At 37.4% G+C, this 25,625-nt stretch overlaps 4 protein-coding genes and 1 long non-coding RNA gene across 9 annotated transcripts in view; 1 reads left to right on the top strand and 4 right to left on the bottom strand.

The window, feature by feature from the left end:
- Nucleotides 1–25,625, top strand: part of LOC6634140 (uncharacterized) — a 126,983-nt gene that overhangs the window by 15,677 nt on the left and 85,681 nt on the right. The window lies entirely within an intron of this gene.
- LOC6634175 (putative inorganic phosphate cotransporter) lies at nt 1,312–4,707 on the bottom strand. Its single transcript, XM_002057397.4, has 6 exons — nt 4,553–4,707; nt 4,287–4,483; nt 2,402–2,848; nt 1,956–2,331; nt 1,658–1,896; nt 1,312–1,609 (listed from the first exon to the last, which is right to left on the bottom strand). The coding sequence occupies exons 1-6, from the start codon at nt 4,605–4,607 to the stop codon at nt 1,475–1,477; spliced, it is 1,449 nt and encodes a 482-aa protein (XP_002057433.2). The 5' UTR covers nt 4,608–4,707; the 3' UTR covers nt 1,312–1,474.
- On the bottom strand, nt 5,488–7,967 carry LOC26530542 (sialin). Of its 2 annotated transcripts, none has more exons than XM_032433134.2 (6): nt 7,786–7,967; nt 7,543–7,727; nt 7,022–7,468; nt 6,538–6,913; nt 5,774–5,979; nt 5,488–5,710 (listed from the first exon to the last, which is right to left on the bottom strand). In XM_032433134.2, exons 1-6 carry the CDS (start codon nt 7,838–7,840, stop codon nt 5,576–5,578), a joined length of 1,404 nt encoding a protein of 467 aa, XP_032289025.1. In that variant the 5' UTR covers nt 7,841–7,967; the 3' UTR covers nt 5,488–5,575. The 2 variants fall into 2 exon arrangements, with proteins under 2 accessions (XP_032289025.1, XP_015025368.1); XM_015169882.3 differs by having other exon boundaries at nt 5,489–5,710; nt 5,774–6,012; nt 7,786–7,966.
- Nucleotides 8,169–10,173, bottom strand: LOC26530377 (putative inorganic phosphate cotransporter). Of its 3 annotated transcripts, none has more exons than XM_070208757.1 (6): nt 10,033–10,173; nt 9,790–9,974; nt 9,287–9,733; nt 8,824–9,223; nt 8,536–8,741; nt 8,169–8,465 (listed from the first exon to the last, which is right to left on the bottom strand). In XM_070208757.1, exons 1-6 carry the CDS (start codon nt 10,076–10,078, stop codon nt 8,328–8,330), a joined length of 1,422 nt encoding a protein of 473 aa, XP_070064858.1. In that variant the 5' UTR covers nt 10,079–10,173; the 3' UTR covers nt 8,169–8,327. The 3 variants fall into 3 exon arrangements, with proteins under 3 accessions (XP_070064858.1, XP_032289024.1, XP_015025359.1); XM_032433133.2 differs by having other exon boundaries at nt 8,536–8,774; XM_015169873.3 differs by having other exon boundaries at nt 8,536–8,774; nt 8,824–9,199; nt 10,033–10,172.
- LOC138911261 (uncharacterized) lies at nt 18,691–20,146 on the bottom strand. The gene is made up of 3 exons (XR_011416727.1): nt 20,079–20,146; nt 19,775–20,022; nt 18,691–19,433 (listed from the first exon to the last, which is right to left on the bottom strand). It is a non-coding gene; the product is annotated as an uncharacterized lncRNA (long non-coding RNA).

Raw genomic sequence — 25,625 nt, forward strand, 5'->3', positions numbered from 1 at the left:
TAAAATCGTAAACTGTGATATTTTAACACGTGCACAAATTCCAAACGACAATAATTGGGGAAACCAATTGCATACCTTTTAAAGGTATTTTCTTGTTTTTTACATACCTTTGATAAAAAACTAATCGGCAAATCTACATTTTTAATGATACTAACGGCATGTCACTCTATTTCACTGTCAGGTTGAGTGGGCTTCAATGCCAACCCGGCGCTGACAGGGCTCGATTGGAATTTTTTAAGTCAAGCGGCAGATAATTTGTGTGCACAATACAAATTACAATAATTTAAATTTCGTTGAAGCTGTCTTTGACCAGCCGCCTATATTTGCATATATATATATGCATATCATTTGAATCATATGACTGTCATTCGGCCGTGTTCCAAATCCAAAAGAGAAGGACAGATAATACTAACAAAGTAAATGCCAACTATAATACCCCAAAATATATCATTAGTTGAAAAATTTGGTTTTATTTGCTAGAATATACATTTTGAAGTGGTTTTTATAAATAATTAATTAATACAGGTCTTTGATCCGTATCCGCTTTTTCCATTAGGTGTATGAAATTAAAGGGAAGTTTATTGTATTTGCATTTACATTTTTTTCTTAAGTGTGCAGGCAGTTACTGCCTATAGTTTTATTAATGGAAAAAATTACCCGTCCTTACTAGGGTCAAATAATTAATGTTTATAATGAGAGTTTTTTGGGCAAGCTAACTGCTGCGCGTCGAAACTGTTCTGGACCCGCCAATCAATACATATCGATGCATTATTGGTAAAAAATTTTTGAAAATTTTAAATTTAATTTTGTTAAAAGCCATCTATCCATTTCTTTGTTTTCCTTTTATTTTTTGTACATTTTTTATAATTGATCACAAACTAAACAAACATTGACAATTTTCGGAGTTCAATTTGAAGTGTCTTCTTTTATTAGCGCTATGCTCGGGTCGCATTCATTTATATGGTTTATTGTTGATGTTCTTTTGACCCGTATATACACATATATAAATATAAATATATATATATATATAAATAATTATATATATATATATTAATATATATATATGTATACATATCATATATATATATATATATATATATACATATATATATATGCGCAAAAACTATTACAAAAAAATTTCTACCTAATTATAGATGGGTATGAGATATAAGTATAATTTGAAAGTCTGTAATGCTTAATGATACTAACGGAATGTCAACCCCATTTCTCTATCTGTCGATTTGAGTTGGCTCCAAGGCCAATCTGACGCTGGCAGGACTCGATTGGTATTGATAACATCAACGGCAGAAGTTTCGTGTGTATTCACAATAATTTCTTATTTAACTGATGCATACAGGAATTAAAATATACATCCTTAATATCTGCGTATTTTTGATATTCCTCATGTCCAAAATAATATAATAAAGATACAATTGATGTACCAAGTGTTCTTCGCCAACAATATTCACTTTTCTTAGTCTTTTTGCGCGGAGGAATTTGGATCGTATGACTGTATTTCCGCCGTACCCCAGATCCAAAATACGATGGCAGATGATACTAATATAGCAAATGCCAACCAGAATACCCCACGCCATTCGTTCAAAGTTGCCTGTAAAGACAGTTTAATATCGATAGTTAGAACCAACGTCCCACTTACGTTAGGTGTCATAACACCAACAATGGGAGGTGACAACAAGCCGGCTATAGAACCGAGTCCATTAGTGAGGGCCATAAGAGTTCCCGAATAACTGGGTGACATGTCCAAAGGCGTTAGTTTTTGGCCAGCAAAATAAGGACCCATAGTAAACAACGATAGGGTGAAAAATATCACAACCAAGGTCTTATTGCAACCAGCATATGAGGCTGTAACCATAAACAGTCCAGGAAAAAAGGCGGCTGTATTTAAAAAGTCGAAAATTATTTCGACTGTCTGATGCCCTCTACATTTTGCTTACCAATAAACGTAAACAATTTGCGTTCTAAAATTCTGGACATTTTTCCAGTACGAATTAGCCAATCTGCCAGAAATCCACAAAAGAGGGTGCTGCACCACATAGCAAGGAAGGGAAAGGAGGTCACAATGCCGTTAGAGCGTATAGAAAACTGAAGTACATCGGCCATGTACTTGGGCAGGCAGGATATCATCACAAAGTATCCCCAGTCATGACCCATCTGACTGATGATCACAGCGAGCAAAGCCTTGCTAAGTAGCATCTTTTTCCAGGGTATAGGCAGCTTGCCCGTCTTTTCTGGTATCTTTTCTTGTAGGTAAGCCATCTCCTTAGGTTTGATGCATGGATGTGTTTTGGGTGCGCTGCTGCACAGGAATATCTGTCAGGGTTAAAGGATAAACTACTACAACATAACTGGTCATAAGGTGTAAAATAAATTAAACACTTACAAATATTATAAACCAGATCACAGCTACGTTGCCAAAAACATAGAGGGTCACCGACCAATGATAGAAGTGAAGCATAAACCCAGAACATAAGTTGCTAATGACGGTACCTGCGGTCACTCCGCTATAGCAGAATGTGCCCAATGAGCCCCGCTCCTTGGCGGGTACCCAATAGGAGAGGAGTGTGGTCAGAGCCGGGAAAACGGGACCCTGTGCGGCCCCCATTATAATACGAATTGCCATCAATCCCCATTCGGCGCCATATTCAAGAGCCAGCGGGGAAAAAGCAGTGGTCAAGCCGGATATAAATATGCAGATGCCCAAGATCCATTTTGCACCGAACTTGTCCGCCAATACGCCTCCGGGCAGATGGGTGAGTAAGTAGCCGACGTAGAAGCTGCCCAGAACTAAGCCCTGAAGCTCCTCGGACCATTCGTAAGTGCCTTCGTTCTGTTTGTGATAAATATTTACAAATTAAATGAATTAGGCGACCATTAGGTGGTCTGTCTTCTCAAAATCATGTAAACTGTGTGCAGTGGACGTGATGCAACGTTGTGACAAGTTCGATGATGGTGTTGAGAGAATTTAAAATGCCTATGTTGTAATTTTTATACCCTTGCAGAGAGTATTATAATTTTGTCGTGAAATGTGTAACGCATAGAAGGAGACATCTCCGACCCCGAGCCGAGTCAATATAGCCTGTCTGTCTGTCCGACTGCCCGTCTGTCTGTTTCTATGCGAACTAGGCTCTCAGTTTTAAAGCTATCTTAATGAAACTTTGCAGAATTCCCTCTTTCTGCACATATGTCAACACCAGCTGGACCGGACCACTATATCATATAGCTGCCATAGAACATCGAAAATTAATTTTTTGTATGAAAAAACATTTTGCTTATCAAGATATCTTGACCAAACCCGGAATTAGTTTTACTATGCTCCTCATATATATGCAAAATCCTATTAAGATCGGACTTCTATATCATATAGCTGCCATAGCAACGATCGGTCGAAAATAAAGTTTTTGTATGAAAAAATATTTTGTTTTTCAAGGTATCTTGGCCAAACTCGACAGTTATTAGTTTTACTATACTCATATATAGACAAAATCATATTAAGATCGGAGCACTATATCATATAGCTGCCATAGGAACGATGGGTGGAAAATTAAGTTTTTGTGTGAAATACATTTGGTTTATCAAGATATCTTCGCCAAGCTCGGAATTTATTAGTTTTACTAAACTCCTCATATATAGGCAAAATCATATTAAGATCGGACCACTATATCATAGGACCACTGCCATAGGAACAATGGGTCGAAAATTAAGTTTTTGTATAAAAAAAAATTTTGTTTATCAAGATATCTTGACCAAACTCGAAATTAGTTTTACTATGCTCCTCATATATATGCAAAATCCTATTAAGATCGGACCTCTATATCATATAGGTGCCATAGGAAGGATCGGTCGAAAATTAAGTTTTTGTATGAAAAAATATTTTGTTTTTCTAGATATCTTGACCAAACTCGGCATTTTTCAGTTTTACTATACTTCTCATATACATATAGGCAGCATCATATTAAATCGGACCACTATATCATATAGCTACCATAGGAACGATCGGTCGAAAACTAGGTTTTTGATTAAAAAGCTTTTTGGTTATCAAGATATCTTGACCAAACTCGGCATTAACTATTTTCCCTGTGCTTCTTATATACGGGCAAAGCACTATAAGCATTATGAAAAGGTTGGGTCTGCAAGGGTATTAGATCTTCGGCGTGCCGAAGATAGCCTTTCTTTCTCGTTATAGTTTGATGTTGCTAATGCTTTTTTATCCACATTGTAAATATTTACAATGAACATGAGAAAACCGGCCCTGTATACCCACATACATTGTATCCTTTGTCGTTCTTCGGCTCCTCCTCCTTGGGGCATACATCCTCCCCTGCTTTACCATTCGTAGCCGTTCGATTTATGGGTATTACCAGCTTGGTGATTACATGTGAAAGCGAGACGCGATTTGTATAGGCACAGATTAACGCAAAGAAACCCATTAATGTGATGATGATACGCAGTGGCAGTAGGCAGCCTGGCAATGTGGGCGTGGTTAGCATAGTTGGGATGGTAATTTTTTTAAAACTAATCAAAATTAGCGTACCATGACTACAGGTGCGTCCCCAGCCGGGTCTATGATCCGCATCCTCATTTTCCATTTAATATTAGAAATTGGAAGCTGGTTTACTTCATGTTTATTTTTTGTTTTATTTAAAAAGTAATACTTGTAGACAAGTTAGGCAACTTTGATTAGAGATGCCCGGGCCAAAAGTATTTTTACATATATGCGTCCTTTCCCCGCTTATATTGATAGATTGTAGGGCGCGTCTTTAAACCTATAAGGTTTAAACCTATAAGGTACACAAGTTGTTGACCATTATGATTCCTGCTACTTTCACTATTAAAATTAGATTAGTTGAATCACTTAAATTAAATATTATGTTGATGCATCTGGTATTTTTACAATACAGCTGTTGATAATGTGTTATGTTTCTGCATGAATCTTTAACAAATCTAAAAATAATCAAAAATTTGTTATTTTCGGGGAATGAAATTGAAAGAAATATTGTTTTCGTTCTTATCAATAACATACAATAACAAGGCTTATAACAATTATATAGTACTCGCCTTTTAAGGCATCTTAAATACCAGAATATCTAAATCTTGAGCAAGGAATAAAAATCAATATATGTAGACGTGTTGTTTCATCAAGACAGCTAATCTACAGGGAGCTGGGACATATATGTGATCGCTTTAACTGCTTACAAGGAGATCAATTTACAGTTGAAGTCATCAGAGCTGACCCCGAATTTATCCATTAAACGAAGGCAGATTACCGGCAGAAATGGCGTTACGAGACGTCCTTCAAGGCATGTAAATTAAGTAATTCTGACCAGCCCACCTGGCCTGGCCACGCTCACCTTTCGCACACGCTCATGCACACCTACCTTATATCGATTTGCCTTGCGGCTCGTGACACCCTTGGCTTTATGCAAATCGTTAAAAAAGAAAAGAGGATGGTAAATCGATATCAATTTCAACGTATTTTAATTATAAGAAAACAGATACAGATGTTTTTAATGCGAGCACATTACGATATTATTGTGTTGAATACAGCACTAGATATTTAAACATTTTGCATAGAAAAATTTGGATCGTACGGCTGCATTTCAGTCGTGCCCCAGAGACAAAAAAAGACGGCAGATAATACTAATATTACCAGACCCAACCAGAATACCCAACGCCATTCATACATTGTTGCCTGCAATGGAAGAGTATATATATAAGGCATTATATAAATAATCATCTACTTTATTCTACTTACGTTAGGAGTCATGGCACCGATAATAGGAGGTGAAATCAAGCCGGCTAAAGCACCGAAGCCATTAATGATGGCCATAAGAGTGCCCGAATAACTGGGGGACATGTCCATAGGCGTTAGTTTTTGGCCAGCATAGTACGGACCCATGGTAAACAGCGCTAGGGTAATAAATAGCACAACCAGGCCTTTATTGCATTCGGCATACGAGGCTGCTACCATAAACATTCCCGGAAAAAGGGCGCCTGAGTTTAAAAAAAAAAACAAGTAAGAGGTTCTAGTCGGGAGCTCCCGACCAGATGATACCCCGAACCCTCTTCTCCCAACATCAAATGCATATATATAGTCTATTTTAGAAGCTATATGTCAAGTTTGGTGACTCTAGCTCTAATTATTTACCAAAATTGTCCAAAAAGCAAGATATCGATATCGATTTTTATCGATTGCTTGGAAACGGAGTAAGTTATCGATTATCGGAAACAAACTCGATCTGCGCGGGCACTAGGAGCACCTACATCTAAAATACGGACAGACGGACAGACAGACATTGCTAGATCGACTCGGCTTTTGATGCTGATCAAGTATATATATACTTTATATATACTTTATTCTGTCTGTTGCATCCATTTTGCACAAATACAATATACCCTTATACCCATTTTTATTGGGTTCAGGGTAAAAAAAAATTGAAAGGTTCTAAACGAAATTCCTCACCTTGATAAATTACAGAGCATAACCAGACTTGTTGTCATATTTAAAACTGTACTCACCAATAAATGTAAATAATTTTCGTTCTGAATTTATGGACATTTTCCCTGTACGAATTAGCCAATCGGCCATTAATCCAGAAATAAGCGAGCTGGCCCACATCGCGATAAAGGGGAAAGTGGACACGATGCCGGTTGTGCGAATGGAAAACTGAAGAACATCGGCCATATATTTGGGTAGGTAGGAAATCATAGCGAAGTAGCTACAGTCGTGCCCTATCTGGCTGATGATCGCTGCGAATAAAGCCTTGCTAAGCAGTATTTGCCTCCAGGGTATCGGCAAGTTGACTGACTTTTTTGGTATTTGCTTGGCCAAAAAAGCAATTTCCATAGGGCTGATGCATGGATGATCATAGGGTGTGCTAGTGCCTAGTAAGATCTGCAATGGTTACAGATTAAGGCAAAAATTTTTTAGCAGCGTATTACAAAATTATTTACGAGGCGGGCGATTGCCGATATATTGGCTTGGTAATAAAATAAAACTTACAAAAAATATAAACCAAACTCCAGCTATAAACCCAAAAGTAATAAGCGTAACCGTCCAGCGGAAGTAGTGGAGCATTTGTCCGGAGCATATATTGCATACGACGATACCGGCAGTTACCCCACTGTAGCAGAAGGTGCCCAAAGAGCCGCGCTCCTTGGCGGGTACCCAATAAGCGAGGAGTGTGGTAAGAGACGGGAAAATGGGTCCTTGGGCGACACCCATTAAAATACGGATGGCTATCAAGCCCCATTCGGCCCCAAAAAAAACAGCAAGCGGAGTAAAAGCAGTGCACATGCCGGACATTAGTATGCTGATGCCCAAGATCCACTTTGCGCCGAATTTGTCTGAGAAAATCCCTCCGGGTAGATGGCTGATAAGGTAACCGATGTAGAAGCTGCCCAGAACTAAGCCCTGTAGCTGCTCAGACCATTTATAGGTGCTTCCATTCTGTTTTCGGGGAAAGGATTTAGATGGATGCCTTAAATAGTAGTGAATTTAAAATGGAACCTTTGTACACTCACATTGATTCCTAAGCCGTCATCGGATACCTCTTCCGGCGCACACACCCCGCTATTTTGATCCGTTCGATTTATGGGTACAACTAGCTTGGTGATAGCAAACGAGATTGATACACGATTCGTGTAGGCACAGATTAACCCAAAAAACCCCATTAATGTGATGACAGCGCGTTGCGGCAGTAGGCAGCCTGGCGATGTGATTATGTTGGGAATGTGCTAAATTATCGATGTCCATTTTTAACCCACCATGATTAAAATTGCGAGCCCAGACAGGTCTGTTGTCCTCATACTCTGTTTCCATTTGGTAGATGTAATTGAAAGCACATTTTTTGTTGTTTTGTTTTTGAGTTGTATGCTTTTCGTGTGCAGTGTTTTCCTGAAAAAAAGCTTGTTATTATTTAATATTAAACCTGATTTATTTAAAATGGGATATATTTAGACAAGTTAGACAATGATATTTTTTCCAACCGAAAGTGATCAGTAAGGATACGCTCGGGCCTGATGTGAACTTTAAAATATTCGTATTTATAATTATAATCCCAAATCTTATCTCTGCTTGGATTGAGAAATTAAGGGCGACTTCAAGCCCGTAAGATTTTGACGATTTGTCTCTTAAGCATAACATGATATTGTGAAATTCGAAAGAGGATATCAAAATCATTTAATTAACTCGAAAAATATATTTAACAATTTGAAAAAGTTTCTTGAGTTTCGCATTAGTATCGCCAAGCTAAAAGTAAATTCCGAAAGAATATGCGTTTTTAATAAAAGCGATGCAGCACAGGTTCCTATCCCTCCTTTTTTTCTCCGGCGCTTGGATCGTAGGGCTGCACTTCAGCCGTGCCCCAGATCCAAAATATGATGGCAGAACCTACTAAAATAACAAGCCCCAACCAGAATACCCAACGCCATTCATTTATTGTAGCCTGCAGTTGGAGAGAAATAGAGAATTTTATATAAAAAACTAATCTGATAAGTCAGCCTTAAGCCACTTACGTTAGGTGTCATAACACCAACAATGTATGGTGATAACATGCCGGCAAATGAGCCGATCCCATTAGTAATGGCCATAATAGTGCCCGAAAAATTAGGTGACATGTCCATAGGCGTCAGTTTCTGGCCAGCATAGTACGGACCCATAGTGAATAGCGATAGGGTAAAAAACACCACAACCAAGATCTTATTGCAACCAGTGTACGAAGCTATGACCATGAACAGTCCCGGGAAAAGGGCGCCTAAGCTTAAAGAATTAAAAATGTTTTTAAAAAATGCAGTTGTACTTACCAATAAACGTAAACAGCTTTCTTTCGAGATTTATTGACAATTTGCCTGATCTTATTAGCCAATCGGCCAGAAAGCCAGATAAAAGTGAGCTGACCCACATCGCAAGGAAGGGAAAGGCGGTCAAAATGCCGTTGGAGCGTATGGAAAACTGAAGTACATCGGCCATGTACTTGGGCAGGCAGGATATCATCACATAGTATCCCCAGTCATGACCTATTTGGCTGATGATCACAGCGAGCATGGCCTTACTGAGCATCATTTGTTTCCAGGGTATCGGTAACTTATCAGCTTTCTTTGGTATGAGTTCTTCCAGATAATCCATCTCCTTAGGTTTGATGCATGGATGTCCGGAGGGGGAACTAGTGCATAGCAATATCTGTCGGGATAAACGCATGAAGGGCTAGAATTATACTGACAGCTACAGTAATCTGCTAGGTAGGTAAACGACAAATGAAACACTTACAAAGAATATAAACCAAAGGATAGTTACGCTGCCAAAAACATAGAGAGTCATCGACCAATGAAAGCTGTGAAGCATTAATCCAGAGCAAAAGTTACTTAGCACAGTACCGGCGGTAACTCCGCTGTAACAGAAGGTTCCCAATGTGGCGCGCTCTTTGGCGGGTACCCAATGAGAAAGGAGCGTAGTAAGAGCAGGGAAAATGGGCCCTTGTGCCGCGCCCTTTATAATACGGATCGCCATCAATCCCCATTCGTGGCCATATTGAAGAGCAATCGGGGATAAAGCAGTGCTCAGACCGGAGATTAACAAGCTGATGCCCAAGACCCACTTTGCACCGAACTCGTCCGCCAATATACCACCGGGCAATTGGGTGATTACGTACCCGATATAAAAGCTACCCAGAACTAAGCCCTGTAGCTGCTCAGACCATTTATACGTGCCTGGAGTCTGTTTTCGGTATAGTATATAATAGTAAATATTAAAAAGAATTTTTGCCCACTTACTAAGTATTCTGCGTCTTCCGTGGAAACCTTCTCCGGCGGACACACGCCGGCATGTGTTTCAGTTCGATTTTTGGGTACAACTAGCTTTGTGATAACATGCGACATTGATACACGATTCATATAAGCGCAGATTAGCGCAAAGAAGCCCATTATGGTAATAACAATGCGCAACGGGAGTAGACAACCTATATGGGTGTGGTAGGCAATTATCGTGCCTGCATAACCGAATCATTTGACAACTACCTTTGCTGCATTTCTGTCCCCATGCGGGTCGTTTATCTGCCTCCATAACTTTGTGTATAATATTTATAATTGCAATCTGCAAATGTTTCTTTTTTTTTTTTTTTTTTTGTTGTTATTAGAAAATTTAAAACATGTTTGCTGGCAGATTGAAAATAAAATGATAAAAATTATAATAAGATATGTCAGATTGGGCTATGGTTCGATGATTAAATAATTTAATAAGGTACGGGGAATGTTTGGAAACGTCGATTTCACAAAATAAAAGGTATAGAGATTTAAAATTTTAAGCGTAGGTCCTCCAAGGCTATTTAAATATTTTAGGGCATATCGTAGTAATGCACTTACAATAACGAATTTTTATACCCTGAACCCATTTAAAATAGGTACTTATAAGGGTATATTGTATTTGTGCAAAATCCAAATGTATGTAACAGGCAGAGCGAAGCATCTCCGACCCCAGCATCAATAGCCGAGTCGATCTAGCCATATCCGGCTGTCTGTCTGTCCGTCTGCCCGTCTGTCCGTATGTATGAACGCAATCATCTAAGAAACTATAAGAGCTAGATTTGCAAAATTAGCTGTAGGTCCTCCTAGTCCATACGCAGATCGAGTTTCTTTCCGATAATCGGTAACTTAGTCAGTTTCCAAGCAATCGATACAAATCGATATCGATATCCTTTTTTTTGAGCAATTTTGGTAAATAATAAGAGCTAGAGTCACCAAGCTAGAACACCAAACAAAGAAGCCCTCGTCGCAGTTATAGCAAAGAGAGTTGCTATACTTGAACCCGAACTAGCTGATAGCGTCCCGAGTGTTATAGTTGACGACATCGAAGAGGTTGTTCTTTTCGAATTGACAAACGACCAGAACTTTTTTGGGTAAGTCTTAATCCCATCCTAGATATTGAGTATGAGTTATAGAGAAATTTGTTTAAAAATTTAAACACTCGCTTATGTAGAGAATATCTTTCCCAATTGGAGGGTCTCCGATATTTACAGAATTTCTTACAACATTTTTTGTGTATTTAATTATTTTTAGACCCTTTGTGTACCAAGGCAAACCATGCAAACCTTTTCCATGGGACATGATCGTGCAGAACGTTATGAATAGCTGTGATAAAGCTATCAAAGCAGTAGTCCAAATTGCTATGCGATAAGATTCTCTGCCAATCGAGAGTAGAAAAACAGTTATTGATAATATTAAAGTGAGTAAGATTATAGTCGTATATATTATATGACAGTTAAGAGGCAAATATGTATAAAATTTGACTAACAATAGGATGGGAACATGATGTATGTTAGAGGGCTTAAACATTTACTTAAATTAAGATAAGTAAGAGGTTTTAGTCGGGAGCTCCCGACTAGGGGATACCCTGAACCCTCTTCTTCCAACATCGAATGCATATATTCTATTTTAGATGCTGTATGTCAATTTTGGTGACTCTAGCTCTTATTATTTACCAAAATTTCCCAAAAAACAGGATATCGATTTTTATCGATTGCTTGGAAACGGAGTAACTTATCGATTATCGGAAACAAACTCGATCTGCGCAGGCACTAGGAGCACCTACATCTGAAATTTCAAGTCTCTAGCTCTTATAGGTTCTGAGATCCTTGCGTTCATACATACGGACAGACGGACAGACAGACAGATGGACATGGCTAGATCGATTCGGCTATTGGTTCTGATCAAGAATATATATACTTTATGGGTTCGGAGATGTTTACTTCTGCCTGTTACATACATTTGGATTTTGCACAAATACAATATACCCTTATACACATTTTTAATGGGTTCAGGGTATAATTAATGTCTAAGTTCAGAAAAATTAGATTTAATGTTTTATGCAATTGGATGAAAATTGTATTTTTTTGGGCTAAGCCAATACTTCATAATTCATCAATTATAATAATTTCGTGTGGATGATGAACATTGGATGGCAGATAGGATGTGGAATTAACGAGTAACGATGACCATGTCAATTTGCCAATGTTGAAATCTCCCATTTCACATAGCAATGTGTGTCGCACAGCTATTATAACACCACCCCTCTCAAGCGCTGTAATTTTACAGCATCTCTGTCTTTACGAAAGACACGAAAAAAAAATTCAGCGTCATAGAAATCCGAGTTGACTCATCTCATCAAAATCACATTGGGATGTTGCCATGTTAAGCACTTGAGATTAAGTTCGCATTCCAGATATGTTCTGATAATAAATTTTGAGATTACCAGTAGCTTTATCTAAGCCCTGCATTAACGCAGGCGCAATTGGAGTGATCGTGTGATGGCATTAAGAAATTATTGCCCAAGACGTGAAGGGTATCAGATGAGCGTCTAGCTAGTTGCCGCACTGGCGCCGATAAAGAACACAAAGAAATGCGCTCCAGAATTTCAAATAATCCAAGCGAGGAGAGTTTCCAACACAACCGAGGGGATGGCCTTATAATATAATCGTAGAGCTTCTTACCGATTGTCAAAACGCAGTCCGATGAAGAGAGCGCAACTCGAAAATAAGGGCAGCACTCTGATAAAAAGCGTGTGTGAAGAGTAGCTGCAGCACGCAACAAAGTCATCCCTTCGGTGCAGCAAATATCGAAGGCAGCCAAGTGCAGCGAAATTCGACGAAAAAGTTGTTGTAATGACGAAACAGTGTGCAGCGTATTTATTATATGCTTGGGAGCAAGATTAGGAACAGATTTGGTTATGCATTCTGCTATAATACTGCATTAAGATCATCAATTTTTCTCTGAGAATCATAAGACACCACACAGTAGTCACACTGCCATATTAGATTTAGCAAGTTTGTTTAAAGCTGGCTGAGCTGCTAATACCTCAGTATTGTACTCAGAGCTGATGATCGAATGAGAATTAGCTGAACGTTCCGAAAGGCAAATTTTCATAAGCTGAACGATCTATCCTGCAATTCGACTGGTCCCAGCTGTACAATTATGTTGTTGCCATTAAACTTTTTTATGATAATTTGTACTCCATTTCTTATGTTTGTGTTCCTCTTGATAACCCAGCAAAGCCTGATAGGCCTTTCCTAAAAAATGCGAATTCGAGATGTTATAAAAAGTTTAAGAAATCGGGAAATCACTCTGAATTCTCCCGTTATGCATTTGCTCGATCAAATTTTTCCACTCAAAATTCTATCTGTTATAAGGATTACCTTCGGCGTTGTCACTTTCAATTTTCCCATTATCCTAAGAAATTTTTTAACTTTGTCAATTCTAAGCAAAAGACATATATTGCCTTCTTTGGTTAAGTTTGCAGATGAGAGCGCGCACACTGATCATAGCATAGCCGATCTGTTCGCAAACTTTTTTTAAACTATCTACTTCTCCACTACCTTTAATAAAAATCAGCCATATCCTTATCAGTTACAGAGGTCAAACTGTATCTTAAATCACATTATTACCGAAAGTTCGCTAATTAGCGACTTTAACACTATCAAGCCGGTTTTCTCACCGGACCCTGATGGTATTCTCCTTGTGTCCTTAGATACTGCGCTGCAGCATAATGTAAGCCCGTTTTACAATTTTTTGAATTGTCTTCATTTTTTCCGACCATTTGAAAGGAATTATACATTATCCCTCTCCATAAGTAAGTAAATCCAATGTCGAAAACCATAGAGGTTTTTGACAGAATTATAGCATCTAAACTGTAACATTTATGTAATTTTATTATTTCACCCTCCCAGCATGGGTTCGTGAAGCACAGATTTACAACCACTAACCTTCTTCAAATTAATTGATGTGTTTAAGAAAATAATGAAGACTGACGTCATCTATGCTGATTTCAACAAGGCTTTCGACTCTGTCAACCACTGCTTGCTGCTTCATAAATTATGCCTTCTCGACTTTCCAGTCAATTTCTTGAACTGGATTTGCGTGATAGAGCCCAAAACGTTCTTTTCAGAAATTCGTTTTCTAAACGTTTTCTGGCGACTTCCGGTGTTCCTCAAGGTAGTCATCGTGGCCCGCTACTGTTTACTCCTTTTATCAATGACCACTTGACACTGTCTTACTCTCGAATAATAATGTATGCTGATGATGTAAAATTATGCCTTGCATATAAAGATACGTCATCATGTTATCTCTTTCAAGCTGACATTGCGCTTCAGGCATGGTGTCCAGCCAACCTTTTAAGCTTAAACTGCTCTAAATGTAAGGTAATGACCTTTTATAGAAGCCATCCTCAATTGGTTTCTGACATCCTTGATAGCTTACCGCTCGAGCGTGTCAACAGTATTTCAGTTAATGATCTAAGTGTCATCCTTAATCATAAACTTAAATTCGATGTTAAGACCGTTGTCAAAAAGGGCAGAATAGTTATGGGTTTCATCAAGCGAAGGTCAAAGGAGTTTGACGATCCGTACACGACAAAAACACTTTGGTACGACCTATTCTTGAGTAAACCTCATGTATTTAGTCACCACAATATGATTCCGCTCAAAAACAATTCTTGTTGTTTGCCCTTCGTGGCTTAAATTGAGATTCTAGTGTGCGGTTACCATCATACTCCAGCAGACTTCTGATTAACCTTCCTTTTTTGATTAATCGTATAACCATGCTGGGTGTAATATATATTCATAAATTTATTACTGGTGAAATCGACTCTTCCATGTTGGCATTTATATATATGCATAATCCTATTAAGATCGGACCTCATATAAATGCAAAATCCTATTAAGATCGGACCTCTATATCATATAGCTGCCATAGGAACGATCGGTCAAAAATTAAGTTGTTGTTTAAAAAACATTTTTGCTATTCAAGATGATTTAACAATGCATTTAAAGATTTCACTATGTTCCCTTCATTTTTGCAAAATCTTATTTACAGCGGACTACCATATAATACATCTGCCATAGGAACAATCGGTCGAAAACTAGGTTTTTGATTAAAACCCGTTTTTGATTATCAAGATATCTTGACCAAATACGGCATTAACTATTTTTCCTGTGCTTCTTAGATACGGGCAAAGAACCATAAACATTATGAAAAGGTTGGGTCTGCAAGGGTATTAGATCTTCGGCGTGCCGAAGATAGCCTTTCTTTCTCGTTTCACTTTATCACAGCTTGGGAATTTTAATATATAAAGCAGCTCTGAAAGTACAGGAATCAATCACAAATATAGTTGCGATGTTTCCTTTATTTTTCTAATCAAGGCATATGTAAGACATTCCGTAACATTATTCTACCAAAGTATAATTTTCTTGAACACAAATTTACATTCTAACAAGTAAGAGGTTCTAGTCGGGAGCTCCCGACTAGGGGATACCCTGAACCGTCTTCTTCCAACATTAAATGCATATATATATATTCTATTTTAGAAGCTATATGTAAAGTTCTCTCTCTAGCTCTTATTATTTACCAAAATCGCCCAAAAAACAGGATATAGATATCGATTTTTATCGATTGCTTAGAAACGGAGTAAGTTATCGATTATCGGAAACAAACTGGATCTACGCAGGCACTAGGAGCACCTACCTCTAAAATTTCAAGTTTCTAGCTCTCTATAGGCTCTGAGATCCTTGCGTTAATACATACTGACAGACGGACATACATTTGCCTGTTACATACATTTGGATTTTGCACAAATACAATATACCCTTATACCCATTTTAATGGGTTCAGGGTATAAAAAGTGTTGAATCATGATCGATTTTTATATCTAAATATATATGTAAAGATTTTTGATTTAAACTGAGAGAACTTTTGGTATATTCATTTCATAGTTTTTTTTTAATGTTTTTGTAAGTTAAATTGCTGAGTAAATCTGGTTGAGTTGATGTATAAACATTTCAGTGCCTTTTCATTTCTCGCAGTTCTTAGATATTCAAACTTTCCACCTGAAGTGCTGGGATTTAATTAAAATTGCCGCTTATGTTGAGAAATGTGACTTAGGCTTTTCCGAGCAAAGTATTCGTAGCTGACGCTTGTCGTCATAAATCAGCCGAGTGGAATGCTTACATAATTTGCCCGGCTTGTCACAGAAGTCGCAGCTAAAAGCAATTTGCTGTTAAAGTAAATATGAAATCGTATTTTACGTCATTACATGTCATGTCATGGCACATACGACACATATGCAATTCTGAATCAAATAAGGAATCACGAAATAGAGGATTTTAGCTTTTCTTCAGTTCTGTTACGTGTCATAAATTAGCTTTTAGATCGCCTATGAATAGCTAAAATTTCTGATTTCAATTAGAAAATAAATATTCTTTTTTATAATTTAAATTAAATTATTTATTAAGGTAAATAATTTTTCATTCACAATTTCCCTAAAAGTCCTCAATTGTTAATAAAAACTCATCTGACTTCTTAGAAGGCGAGCTTCCCAAATAACTTTTGTATATGTTTTTTAATTGGCCTACATTTTTATACCCAGAATCTATTGAAAATGGATAAAGAAGATGGGGAAGCTAATATATTTTGTAAAAGTATCTAACAGGCAGAAGGTAGTATCTGCGAAGTATATATATTCTTAATCAGCATCAAGCCAAGTCGATCTAGCCATGTCCTTCTATCTGTTCGTCAATGCGACAGTATGTATAAGAGCTAGAGATTTCGAATTTTTAATGAAGGTCTTGTAAATTACGTAAATTATAAGAGGTAGAGTCACCAAATTAGACATATACAAAATATCGGTGGTATCTGGTCCAAAATCGCGAGCAAAGAAGTAAGATATACATATGATATCTTTTTATTCGCTTACACTACAGGAAACTGCTTGGCTTACTCTCTTCCATATGATTTGTGCGATAGTACGGCAACGCTGTTTATTTATATCTCGCTCGTACTTACTCTCAGTGCTCTCCCACGCACACTTGCATATTTTGTAAATGAAGAGAAGCATTTAGGCACTTGTGTGCCTGTTGGTTGCCTGCCTGCCTGTCTGATGTGAATTTGCCAAGATTTTGGGATTTCTGATATTTGACCTCTGCACACAGACATACCCAAATGGGCAGATCATGAACGCAAAAGAAAATTGCATTAACATATGAATACTTACTCTATAGTTCGCGATTTTTGACTAGATGTCTCCGATTTTTCCGCCCAATATGTTTGTTCTGCATGTCCAGTCTATATGTCGCTTGGCTTGTGATTCAGGCAAACTATCTGTTTGAGGTTGTAGCGTCTCGCACCGGAAACGGAAGTGTGCACATCGAGAAATGTGGCAACTGTAAGTCGCCAAGAGCACGCAGTAGAAGTTTCCCAAGTATAGTTGGCAACGCGCATAGAGCCACTTAAATACCTGCGAAATTTTTGCGCGCTTCCGCCGGAAATTGCTGCACATGCTGCAAAAAATATGCACGAGCGAGATAGACTCAACAAAGGGATAAAGCAGAGTGGAGGGTGTGAGCTTCTATTAGGTATTCTGAAATGCACAGTAGGACAAGGAAATGCTAAAGGAAATTCATTTTCTTTTAAGACGCAGTCGGTAAAAAACTGACAATATGAAAAGAAAAATGGCAACAACTGCACCAAGCAAGGCCTTTGAGCTCAGAAAAATGTTGCACAAGTGCTCGACACTCGTTGTGCTGCGCAAACAGTAAGCAAAGCAGCAGCAACGATAAGAACAAGTTAGCGTACTTGAGTCAAGCGTGCCTGACCACGAGATACTATGTACTCAACTCAGTGCCTATTGATAATTATTGTTATTTATTTTTATAGAAAATACTGTTTTGATCATTAAATAAATGAAGATGTTTTTTATCATTTATATTATGCCACGGAAGATGAAAGATATCTATGAAGAGAAATGTTCGTATTCTGAATATATTTGTTACATCAAAACGTGGCGTTTAATTTTTAGTAAATTGTTGAATTTATCAGAAAGAAAAAGGTTTAAGTTTTGTTTATTAATGAGTAGCTATATTCAAATTTTGAGTTTCTAGATTATATATATGAGAAATTTTTAATAACAAGATAAGATATCAATATTTATCGTCATCTTTATTATACGGGTAACTTGATTTAATTTGCACTTCTATGTGTTTATGCGAACGGAGATGCGGATAGAGTTCGATCATCTTAGCTCGTCCTAACCCTAACAAAACATTTATACCCTTCATTACCTTGTAGTGGGTATAGTTTAAAAAAAGCGAAGCAAGCTCGTTAAAATTACAAATAGAAGGCAAGTGGCAGAAAAGTGCGCTGAAGGACACGTCTGGGGTCTTAGATCCGCCTGTGAGGGAGCGCTGCACGTGTGTGGAGAAGAGGGTTTGGGTGGGTGGGTGTCAGGCCTGACATCTGTCAGGCATCGCCATTGTATGGCCATCGAGTCATGCAACAGCAACTCTGACTGTAACGCGGCTGCATATGAACTTATCACGACATCAAAACTTGCGCCAGCCTCAATTACCAAATGTAATGCTCACTCTGGCCGCATTGAGTGGTGGGCGTGACATGCGTGTTTGCCCGCGCATTAGCTAAAAAGTTTTTGTTTTGGTTTCTATTCGGTTCCTGCCACTGTTGCATATGAAATTAGCCATATTCTCTGTCTCTGTTTTTACAGACTTGGTGGGTCTGCAAAAATCAATATTGATATATACCTTTTTTTTGACTCATTAATAGACCTCTAATGGAACATTTAGTTAGTTGAAATAGGAAACATCGGCTACTTATTTTTTAAATTTTAAAAAGCGTTTCTTTGTGTTCCAATATTATTTTTATCATTCGAATATAATCTTTATTGCTTTCACTTAAAGCTTGGTAGATTGGCTTAACATGATCATCATCTTTTAACAGACTACATTTTACCAGTTTTTATATATATTTAAATTGTAGAAAATTATTTCGTATATGATTATAATGATTTAATGTGTTGTGTAGAGTAAAACTTGTGCATCAAACATTTTCTAGATTTTCCTTAACATTTGCTCTTAGATTTTTTAAGAATAAACTTTTATAGAATCGTTCTCTTGGTTAAGCATCGGATGTCAGTTGCTTGTTCTCGCAACGCTCACCTGTATAGCCAATGGCACATTCACAGCTATAGATGGGCTTTTGGGCAATGATGAGCATAAAACATGTTCCATTATTCAGGCAGAACGAGTTGTCCAAGTTTTTGGGGCATGCACCAGATCTTAACATATAGAGGAACAAATTATTATAGGTTATACCGGTATAAACACAGCTTAGCGATGTCCATAATAAGACCAGCAGCAGGCTGTTGATCAGCATGTTGTTGTTCAAGTCGAATGCTGAAATTTGCGTTTGTCTTCAGATCTAATAGGCCATAGAGCGTAACAAAAATGTGTGTCTAAGAAAATTAGATATGTTTCCGCAGTGGGCAAAGTTTGAGCTTCCATTCATATATTTTCTTGTTAACTTCTTACTTTCTCTCTCTCCCTCTCTCTCTTCTCGTTCCTCTTCTCTTTAAGGAGTGAATTCTGTAAAAAAAAACCATCTGAATTTAATTTAATATAAAAATTAAGATTATTTTAAGATTTTTATCATTATCGACTTTTCCTGTAATTGCCAAAATTTAAAAATCAACTTTTAAACAGAAAACACAGTAAGTATCCCTCCTGTCAAGTAAATTAAGATTTATGACATCTGGAATTGACGCCACATGAAAGGGCATTAAAGCTGCCAAGTCATAAATAACCAAAAATAAATCGCCAATAAAGTCAAAATTTGACATCATCATAATTATTGATGGGCAATGCATAGCAAAGAAACAATGTAGATGAAACAAATATCAATTAAATTTAAATAAAAATGCACTTGCCTAAATAAAGGATGCATCATGTGGTAAATGAGGCACAAACACTTATGGCTTCTGGCCGTACACACACAATCGATTACGCAGAATCGTCCTGTCACGCATTATGAGTTTATTGTGTGCAAACTGGCATCGAAAGCCGGTCTTCTTTCGTTCCACTTGCCTCGTTTTACGAGCTTGTAAAAACAAATGTGCATAATTTGTCAGCACAAATCACTGGCGATTGACCCCGTACCAAGCAATTGTCGCTCGAACTGACCGAAATATGGAGTGCAGTAGATCAAGGATAGTACATTGTTAATTTGCTTACTAATTGACTACAACAGGCGAACGCCAAAGCGCATTTTAATTGTACTTCCAGCTTGATTAACTAAAGCTTTATATATTTCATTTGAAAGCAAGAGAATTATGTTTTTTTTACAAATTTACGAATATTAAATACTTTTGTATTTCATATATTTTTATACCCTGAACCCATTAAAAATGGGTATAAGGGTATATTGTATTTGTGCGAAATCCAAACAGGCAGAAGGAAGCATCTCCGACCCCATAAAGTATATATATTCTTGATCAGCATCAATAGACGAGTCGATCTAGCCATGTCTGTCTGTCTGTCCGTCCGCCCGTCCGTATGTATAAACGCAAGGATCTCAGAACCTATAAGAGCTAGAGAGCTTGAAATTTTAGATGTAGGTGCTCCTAGTTCCCGCGCAGATCGAGTTTATTTCCGATAATCGATAACTTACTCCGTTTTCAATAAGAGCTAGAGTCGCCAAACTTGACATATAGCTTCTAAAATAAAATATATACATGCATTTGCTGTTGAAGGAAGAGGGTTCAGGGTATTCCCCAGTCGGGAGCTCCCGACTATAAACTCTTACTTGTTATACCCTTGCAGAGGGTATTATAATTTTGTCGTGAAATGTGTAATGCATAGAAGGAGACATCTCCGAACCCATAAAGTATATATATTCTTAATCAGCATCAACAGCCGAGTCGATATAGCCATGTCCGTCTGTCCGTCTGTCTGTTTCTATGCGAACTAGTCCCTCAGTTTTAAAGCTATCTTAATGAAACTTTGCAGAACGCAGCACATATGTGAAAAGCAGCTGGTTCGGACCACTATATCATATAGCTGCCATAGGAACGATAGGTCGAAAATTAATTTTTTGTATGAAAAAACATTTTGTTTATCAAGATATCTTGACCAAACTCGGCATTTACTATTTTCCCTGTACTTCTTAGATTGGGGCAAAGCACTATGAGCATTATGAAAAGGTTGGGTCTGCAAGGGTATTAGATCTTTGGCGTGCCGAAGATAGCCCTTCTTTCTCGTTTTTTTTATGGAATAGAAAAGAGAGTATTCGTAAGAATTTTTGAATTTGCTGGAAAAATGTGATTTTTCACAGTCTAAATCGAATTCTAGCCTTTAGTTTCGGACCGTAAATTTTGTTTTCCTCTAGCATGAACTTATATTCTAATACCGATCTACGATTTTTCATTTTAAATTAATAAATTAAATTATTTTAATTGATAAAATAACATATTGTAGGCTTCACAAGAATAAATTTTGATTAAAAATGATTTTATAGCCTTGATTAGATATTCGCTGCGGGCTAAAAAAAACTATGTGAAGCCTTACCAACAAATATAAGGAATTGTATAGAATCTTCGGCAGTTTATTCTTTATATAAATGCTGCTTAAATTTGGTATATAAATAAGTTACTTGCTTACACAATGAAATCATTAAAGAGTTGACTCTTAAGTATAATGACAACAAGCTTTTTTTTGTACAATCGAATTTCTCATATAGCTCAGAAACACACGCTCCAAGTGTGTGGCATCTCGTTGTTGTTCTGTTGCGTGCATGTGTGTGAGTGGATTTGTGTGTTTGCATGGATGCTGTGTTGGCGTCGCTGATGCGGCTGATATGACATGCATTACCCCGATATAACAAATATGACCGCACTGCTGCGGCTGGCTTGGGTTAGGCATGGCGGTTTTAGGGCTGTTGGGTTGCCGGTTGGGCTTGTTGCGGCGACGCCACTCGAATGACATAATCGAGCGCTGCAGTTTCCGCCTGCTGCCACAGTGTTCGGGTGCTGTGGCAGCTTCCTGCTGCTTCCTGTTATGAGGAGACGATGTCATGATACTGAGCCCAACTGCTATTATATAATCAAGCATACAACACACACATTTATTATTTTTTCGCATTCTTCGTTGTACTATCTCTTTGAAAAGTTCTTAATTAGTCTGGCGAACGTGTGAGCAAGCACATAAAATAAAAACAGGAATAAATTAAATAAAGCCGCCATCTGAGTTAAAGGTTCTTTTTATACCCTGACCCCATTAAAACGGGGAATAAGGGTATATTGTATTTGTGCGAAATCCAAATGTATATAACAGGCAGAAGGAAGCATCTCCGACCCCATAAAGTAAATATATTCTTAATCAGCATCAATATCCGAGTCGATCTAGCCATGTCCGTCTGTCTGCCCGTCCGTCCGTCTGTCCGTATGTATGTATGAACGCAAGGATCTCAGAACCTATGAAATTTTAGATGTAGGTGCTCCTAGTGCCTGCGCAGTTCGAGTTTGTTTCCGATATTCGATAACTTACTCTGATTCCAAGCAATCGATAAAAATAGATATCGATATCATGTTTTTTGGGTAGTTTTGGTAAATAATAAGAGCTAGAGCCACCTAACTTAACATATAGCTTCTAAAATAGAATATATATTAGATTTGATGATGGAAGAAGAGGGTTTAGGGTATACCCTAGTCGGGAGCTCCCGACTAGAACCTCTTACTTGTTTTTAGGGAAGCAGTGACTGCAATATTACTCATTTAGGTCATCAAATTGTAAGACACCACTTCAGTATCGGACATATATCTCTATATATAAAACTGTGTGTCCTGACTGACTGATTGGTGATCAGAGCACAGCCCAAAAAAGTAGAGCTAAGAAGTTTAAATTTCCGTTAAGACGGGGTTTCGGAAAATTCCACCCGCAAGTATGCAAAAATCGCGAATAACGTTTGTATGAGACTTTTTTGTTAACTATCCGTGCAATTAAAAAGTTTTTTTTTGATGACGTTTACATTTTTTTCCGATTTGATTCAAAATTTTTTTCAAAGCTCTACATAAAAACATAATGAATGTATGTTTTAACGATTTGTGAAATTTCTCCCGCAACAGTGGTAAATTGTCGGAAAACGTTTGTATGAAAATTGTTTGTTGTTTGTATAGTAAGTATATATTTAGTTCCTATGTAGAGCTTTGAAAATAAGTTTGAAGCAAATCTTAAAAAACTTAAACTTAAAACTTCAAACGATAAATCTATGAATTGCATTCTGCGAGAAGCAAATTAATTTTTTGATGATTTTTCATATAACTCTTTAAAAATAAATCTGAACACAAAACGTCACCCACCAAATCTTTGACCCCCACAAAGGAGGAATGCATTTTCCGAAAAGTGTGAAACACCCTTCAAATGAATTTGAACAAATAAGTTGTAAACAAAAGTTTTCCTCGATTTCTCCACTCATGCGGGTAGAATTTCCTGAAACACATAAGGTAACTACAGTGAAAATTTCAGCTTCCTACCTCTTACGGTTTGGGCTGTGCGTTGATCACCAATCAGTCAGTCAGTCAGTCTCGTTTGGTCGGTCAGTCAATTGACATAATCATGTCCGTCTACTATCATTATTTTACTCTGCGTAGGTTTGTCTCTCTGCTGCGGAAAGTACATATATCGATTGGATTGGAAAAACTGGTTGGTATTATTAACTATCTCGGGTTTGCCATTTACTAGTTTCACCATCACATATTGGAACAACCGGTCGAAAATAAAGCTTTGGTATTGAAATGTTTTTAGTCTTGCGGCTTGCATGGGCATTTAATCCTTGCCACGCCCAATATAACTATAATTTGTGTAATACTTATAATAGTTTATTAGTTCTCTGGGCTTTATGTCATTCATTAAGTACACATCACACAGTGCTTTACTGCAGCAGAACAAAATAGACTGTTATAAGAAAAGGATGAACGACGGAATAGAAAGTTTTCACAAAATGAAAATTTTACAGTTCACTGAATCGAATAATGCAGCAGACGCCGAAATCTAACTGTGAAACTTGCTGCACATTTTTTGCGTCTCATTAATTTTTACTATTTAGCAGCGAATGCAACAAAATGAGGCACATGTGTATGTGTGCAGCCTCTTATAATTTATTGTTTGTTTGTTTTACACTCGAGCGCATGCGACACGAGTGTGGGTGTGTGTGTGTGGGCGGGGGCGTTGCGGCAGGTGGACTGCGTTAGGACTTGCTTGTGCGGCATTTGAACTTTTATACCCTTGCAGAGGGTATTATATTTTGTCGTGAAATGTGTAACGCACGTCTCCAACCCCGTAAAGTATATATATTCTTGATCAGCATCAACAGCCGAGTCGATATAGCCATGTCCGTCTGTCCGTCTGTCTCTCAGTTTGAAATCTATCTTAATTAAACTTTGCAGAAGTCAATTTTTTTGTTGCACGCAGCTCATATATCAAAACCAGCTGAATCGGACATCTATATCATATAGCTGCCATAGGAACAATCAGACGAAATTTAAGTTGATGCATGAAAAACATTTTTTTCATCAATATATCATTTTAGCATTTATTAGTTTTACAATGTTCCTCATATATATGCAAGACTCTATTGAGATCGGACCTCTATATCATATAGCTGCCATAGAAACGATCGGTCGAAATTTAAGTTGTATGAAAAAACATTTTGATTTTCAAGATATCTTGACCAAACTCGACATTTATTAATTTTACTATGCTCTTCATATAAATGTAAAATCCTATTATGGTCGGTACACTATATTATATAGCTGCAATAGGATCGATGGGTCGAAAATTAAGTTGTTGTATGGAAAACTTTTGTGTCATTCAAAATATTTTCATTAAACACGGCATTTAAAGATTTCACTATGCTCCCTTTATTTTTGAAAAATCTTATTTACATTGGACTATTATATCATATATCTGCCATGATCGATCAAAAACTACGTTTTGATTAAAAACAGTTTTTGATTTTCAAGATATCTTGACCAAATACGGCATTAACTATTTTCCCTGTGCTACTTAGATACGGCAAAGAACCATAAACATTATGAAAAGGTTGGGTCTGCAAGGGTATTAGATCTTCGGCGTGCTAAAGATAGTTTTTCTTTTTCGTTTTATTTGGCATTAGAGGCCGAAGTCCTTTCCGGCTTGCTATACGATAAGTGCAGGCAGGGAGCGCAACAATTTTCTATGCATTTTTTTCTCCTTATACAAATTTAAGTAGTAAAAGATTCAAAAGTTGACTGAAAGCTGTGCATACACAAACACACATATGTGTCACTTTGCATATGTGTGCGTATGTGCATTGCTCTTAGCCGACCTTCATAATTTATTCGCTGCAGTTATTTTGGCCAACTGTTTGTATATTTGTGCCTGCAATGGTCGCACAGAGGAATGTATTCATTGATTTGCGCTTAAAAATAAAAACCGTAAAATTAACCTAAATAGAAGAACATTCTTGGATTACTAAGTCGATTTTAAAAGCAAGCATGATGACTCAAAAACATAACAGAAATATGTTAGACGTTTATTTTGTCCAATATCTTTATATAAAACTGTTTTAATTTGAGCGCGAAACGTCATCCATCAAATCTTTGACTCCCATTTCCTTCAAGGAGGAATAAGTTTTTAGAAAAGTGTGCAACAGCCCTCAAATGAATTTGAACAAAGAACTTTGAAATTGAGTTTTAAGGCCAATCGGATGGTAAACAAAAAAGTTTCATACAAACGTTTTTCGCG

This window comes from Drosophila virilis, chromosome 4 (genome assembly GCF_030788295.1).
Source record: "Drosophila virilis strain 15010-1051.87 chromosome 4, Dvir_AGI_RSII-ME, whole genome shotgun sequence".
In the NCBI taxonomy this organism is placed as follows: Eukaryota; Metazoa; Arthropoda; class Insecta; order Diptera; family Drosophilidae; genus Drosophila; species Drosophila virilis.

Excerpts from the sequence above, each read along its gene's own strand:
- LOC6634175 (XM_002057397.4), bottom strand. The coding sequence starts at position 4,607 with ATGGAAAATGAGGATGCGGATCATAGACCCGGCTGGGGACGCACCTGT. Across the intron at positions 4,484-4,552 it reads GGGACGCACCTGTAGTCATG|GCTGCCTACTGCCACTGCGT; the intron begins GTACGCTAATTT and ends CCACATTGCCAG. Across the intron at positions 1,897-1,955 it reads CAAATTGTTTACGTTTATTG|CCGCCTTTTTTCCTGGACTG; the intron begins GTAAGCAAAATG and ends TTTTAAATACAG.
- LOC26530542 (XM_015169882.3), bottom strand. The coding sequence starts at position 7,840 with ATGGAAACAGAGTATGAGGACAACAGACCTGTCTGGGCTCGCAATTTT. Across the intron at positions 7,728-7,785 it reads GGCTCGCAATTTTAATCATG|GCTGCCTACTGCCGCAACGC; the intron begins GTGGGTTAAAAA and ends TCACATCGCCAG. Across the intron at positions 6,914-7,021 it reads GAGTTTGGTTTATATTTTTT|ATCTTACTAGGCACTAGCAC; the intron begins GTAAGTTTTATT and ends TAACCATTGCAG.
- LOC26530377 (XM_032433133.2), bottom strand. The coding sequence starts at position 10,078 with ATGGAGGCAGATAAACGACCCGCATGGGGACAGAAATGCAGCAAAG. Across the intron at positions 8,775-8,823 it reads AAAGCTGTTTACGTTTATTG|GCGCCCTTTTCCCGGGACTG; the intron begins GTAAGTACAACT and ends CTTTAAGCTTAG. Across the intron at positions 8,466-8,535 it reads TTGGTGTTATGACACCTAAC|GCTACAATAAATGAATGGCG; the intron begins GTAAGTGGCTTA and ends CTCCAACTGCAG.